Genomic DNA, 4,878 nt, shown 5'->3' on the forward strand with positions numbered 1-4,878 from the left:
ATAACAAGTAAAATAAACAAAAAAATAAATTTGTAAATAAACCTTAATAAACAGCAAAGGAGGAAATATACCTGATAACAAGTGAGACTCAGGGGATTTAAATTATCTCTCTGGATATTTTTTCTTCATCTGAAGTGAAGAAAATAGATATAATATAGAAGTAACATAATGGAAAAGATGAAATTCATTTTCACATGTGTATGCCAATCAGGAGTAATTACCCATTTTTCTATTATCAAGTACTAGAAATATCTATTTGTTCTGAGCTAGAAATAAATGATGATGGTACTTTTCATGTGTCCTTCAGGTAATTTGTCTCTGGGGACCATGGCCTCATGGACTCATCCCATGGAAAAAATAAACAATGTAACTGAATTCATCTTCTGGGGCCTTTCTCAGAACCCAGAAGTTGAGGAAGTCTGCTTTGTGCTGTTCTCATTCTTCTATGCAGTCATTCTTTTGGGAAACCTCCTCATCATGCTGACAGTTTGCACGGGCAACCTACTCAAGTCTCCTATGTATTTCTTTCTCAACTTTTTATCTTTTGTAGACATTTGTTATTCTTCCGTCACTGCACCCAAGATGATTGTTGACCTGTTAGCAAAGAACAAAACTATCTCTTATGTGGGGTGCATGTTGCAACTCTTTGGAGTGCATTTCTTTGGTTGTACTGAGATCTTCATCCTTACTGTAATGGCCTATGATCGTTATGTGGCCATCTGCAAACCCCTGCACTATATGACCATCATGGACAGGGAGAGGTGCAATAAAATGTTGCTGGGGACATGGATAGGTGGGTTCATACACTCCATTATCCAAGTGGCTCTGGTTGTCCAATTACCCTTTTGTGGACCCAATGAGATTGATCACTACTTCTGTGATGTCCACCCTGTGCTCAAACTTGCCTGCACAGACACCTATATTGTTGGTGTTGTTGTGACAGCCAACAGCGGTACCATTGCTCTGGGGAGCTTTGTAATCTTGCTCATCTCCTACAGTGTTATTCTGGTGTCTCTGAGGAAGCAGTCTGCAGAAGGAAGACGCAAAGCTCTGTCCACCTGTGGCTCCCACATCGCAGTGGTCATCATCTTTTTCGGTCCCTGTACTTTTATGTACATGAGGCCTGACACTACCTTCTCAGAGGATAAGATGGTGGCTGTATTTTACACCATTATCACTCCCATGTTGAATCCTCTAATTTATACACTGAGAAATGCAGAAGTAAAAAATGCTATGAAGAAACTGTGGGGCAAGAAATTGGTTTGGACCAATAGCAAATAGTTAGAAGTATTAATTAAAGCCCAGTGGTCTTCTGAGTTATCTTAAATTTCCCCACTCTGATTAACTCCTCTGTACAGTGAAGATCATCAGAACAAAGTCACAGGATCTGAGAGATGAACAAATGAAAGAATTACATATTTTACAGAGGAAAAGTATGATCGATATTATTGTACTATCAGGTAATTTGTAATCAGGTAATTTCTTTAAATCTGTATGATGAAGTATTCCTGTTACTAAGAATCTTAAGCAGGATTATGTTTAGAATCATTATTTTCTTTTCCATTTCATATTTTTGTATTTTTATAATGAGAATATGCTAAGAAGTATTACTTAATGCTTTTTCTATGGTTTTGAACTCTGATTGGTGCATATTAAGCTTTCATATGTACATATTGAAAGGTTTGTAGAATACATAAGCTCAGTTTGCTAATTTAAATTCTCCAAAAGATGGAGAAAACTAAACCTAGTAAGGCTGGCCTGAGAGTGGAAGGGTTTGCAGAATGTCAAGGAGATAACACCCAAGTTGGAAAAAGCAAAAAGATTCGATTCGATTCAATTAAATTAGATTCTTGGGTTTTTTGTCTGTGGCTGGGTGTGGAATATGAACATTACTAATGGAAAGGACAATACTACTTAAAAATGACATAAAGAGTTGATGTATACACAGAAATAAAGGTAAAGAAAAAAAAGTTTAAAAATCCACAACATTCCAAATTTAAAATTAAAAACATTTTTTAGGCATTGTGCTTGAACAATACAAATTTGTGTTGATTTTACCACTTTAGACATCCATTTGCTGGATCTCTGTGTGCCTCTGTATTCTTAAATTTCAAAAGCACTCAGTTAATGTTTTACAAACTCATGATAATTACCTTGAGAGTATTTTTTTTCATGCACAAATGGAAATTGTAAAAGAAACTCTTATCAGTTTGGCACAGGTTAAGGGTCTACAAGAATCTACAATATAAACAGGTTTCCCTGTTGCTTTCCTTACAGTCAATGCCATGTAAGGAAACAATTTGAGAAGCTGAGACATTATAATTGTTCATATTCCTAAAACTTAAGTGTTCTATCCAGTTGATACAATGCAAATAGGTCTTGTGAATATGTGTCCCCATGTGTTATGCTGACCAGAGAGCTAAAATGGAGCTGAGCTTGCAAAACCGTATAATAAATAAATATCATGCATTTGGTAACTTCTCTCCACAATACTCTTTGTTTTATGTCTTTACTAAATAATTGATTGTCTGATGTTGCTTAGAAGTAGTAGGTGCCATGTTTTTGATTCACTGAGACCAGTAAGTAAAACAATGATAGAGTATTCAAGTTTTCACCAGCTACTTCATAAAGTTAACTCTGTTTATGAATATTCCTGAGTCAGTCCCTGTTGGAGGAGTCAGAGGATTTGTAGTGATTTCTGGGAAGGAGTTGAAAAAGAATCATGAAAACTCAGACTCTTTCCAGTTCTTAATCCAAAATCAGAACATTCACTTGTGGAAGGAACATGAATTTGAATAGTTTGAAAGGTATAATAAAAATTTCAATGCTATTTGCATGTTTTATGTAAAGATTAACAAATTGTACCTCAGTAATATTTGGTTCTTTTATCTACATTTTTTTTTCTAATTTCAGAGCATTATACAGGTTGGGACATTTTCCATGCTGTACATTTACCAGAAGGATACTTTTGAACACTTATAAAGTTTTTTTTAAAATGAGTGTATAGTTCCTTGGTATTTATCCTGAAGAAGTAAAGTCATCTTACTACAGTGATACATGCATACACATGTTTATAGCAGCCTAATTCACAGTAGCCAGATTATGGGACCAGCCTAGGTATCCATCAATGGATGAATGGATAAAGAAAATGTGGTATATAACCACCAAAGAATTTTGTTCAGCCATAAGGATAAATGAAATTATGGAATCTACAAAAAAATGGATAGAACTAGAGATAATCAGGCTAAGTGAAACAAGTCAAATTCAAACAGTGAAGGGTTGTAGATTTTCTCTCATATATGGAAGCAAGAGAAGAAAAAGGGAAAGAAAGGGAAGTGTGGATCTCCTAAAAATCAAAGAGAAATCAATGAAGGAAATGAACCAAGGGATGACAGTTGTGTGTGGGGGGGAGGGCATAAATACTGTGGAGTAATATTGGCCAAATTGCATTGTTATATTGTGTACGTGTTATGAACATTTAACAATGAATTCCATCTTTCTATACAACTACAATTCACCAATGAAAATGTGGAAAAAAAGAAGATATAAGTATAATCATAGTGATAAATTTGAAAGTTTGAAATAAATAGATGATCATCTTTAAATTTCAAAGTTCTAATTACTGAAATACACCACCAATAGGGTACTGATAATTAATTACAGCAACTCCTAATAGTAAAACGAAAGTGGTATACTTATATCACATTGTACATATTTAGAAACACACATTTTTAATTGAAAATCTACAATATACAATACATACATGTTTTTTTTTTTGAAATTGCTTTCCTTTTTCTTTACTTCAATGAAAATAAATGAATGAAAGTAGTTAGCACCTCCATGAGCCCTGTCTAAACTGAGTGACCTTGAGCCATCAAGAAAGGAAGCCTGGTTTTAGGAACTCCTAGTTAGAATCTACTGGTTGGAGAAGGCCTATTTCAAGTGGCAACCTTGAAATAGTTTATGCCTCAAGTTCAGGCTCAGTTCTTAAAATGGGAGTGACAGGAAGAACCTGCTCTGTAGAGATGCTAGCCACCCCAATATACAGCAGGTTTTTCAGTCAAGGTATTTGTTTCTAAAGCAGGACATAACTACAGTTCTTATACTTTGCCCTGATAACAGTGTTATGATGCCCATATGTGTGGACTCATGAAGAACAGAATACATTGAAGAATGTCAGAGCTAGAAGGGACCAGGAGATCATATGATCTACTTGTGTGTAAAATCTCAGGGAAGCAAAGCAACTGAAAGAGAGTGGCCAGGGGTCTTCTCTCTTCAGGGCTTACAATTGTGGGTGACAGCACATCCCATCTTTGCACCTGCTGTATTTACTGACATTGGTTCTGAGTAGGAAACAAGATCATTCAAAGGGCACCAACATGAAAGGCTTCAATAACTTTCTTTGTCTGGGCCCCACACTGTCCTTAAGGCCTTTTTCATGCCTGTGTTTCTCAGTGTGTAAATGAGGAGGCTGAGCAAGTGGGAAATCATAGTGTCAGAGCAAACACTGTGCCATCATTGGCAGAATCAACCCTTACAACGGTGAAAAAAGGGACAACCACAGTGGAAACCACAGGGATGTCGGAGCCACAGGTGAAGAGGCTATGAGGTGGCACTTGAAGAAGCAAGTCCACAAGGTGAACAGGGCGATGAAGTAAGAAATTACAAAGGCAACAAAGTTCAAAAGGGACATCATCCCTGGGGTGGTAATGATTGTCATGTGTAGGAGCCTAAATGTAGCTCAGGCTAGCTTCAGCAAAAGGACTATGTTATAGAACTAGAAGTCTTTATGATGGTGGCCAGTCTCCCTGAGCATCTGTCTGTTAGGAACTTGAACAGAACTGGGGGTTAGCACAGTTCATATGTAGACACAGGGTT

The 4,878-nt window shown here is 36.5% G+C and overlaps 1 protein-coding gene across 1 annotated transcript; it reads left to right on the plus strand.

Moving 5' to 3' along the window:
- Nucleotides 1-327: 327 nt before the first annotated feature.
- On the plus strand, nt 328-1,281 carry LOC143391702 (olfactory receptor 4S2). The gene has a single exon (XM_076844460.1). It carries the CDS (start codon nt 328-330, stop codon nt 1,279-1,281), a length of 954 nt encoding a protein of 317 aa, XP_076700575.1.
- The last annotated feature ends 3,597 nt before the right edge of the window (nt 1,282-4,878 follow it).

Source organism: Callospermophilus lateralis, chromosome 2, assembly GCF_048772815.1.
Source record: "Callospermophilus lateralis isolate mCalLat2 chromosome 2, mCalLat2.hap1, whole genome shotgun sequence".
NCBI lineage: Eukaryota > Metazoa > Chordata > Mammalia > Rodentia > Sciuridae > Callospermophilus > Callospermophilus lateralis.

Excerpts from the sequence above, each read along its gene's own strand:
- LOC143391702 (XM_076844460.1), top strand. The coding sequence starts at position 328 with ATGGCCTCATGGACTCATCCCATGGAAAAAATAAACAATGTAACTGAA.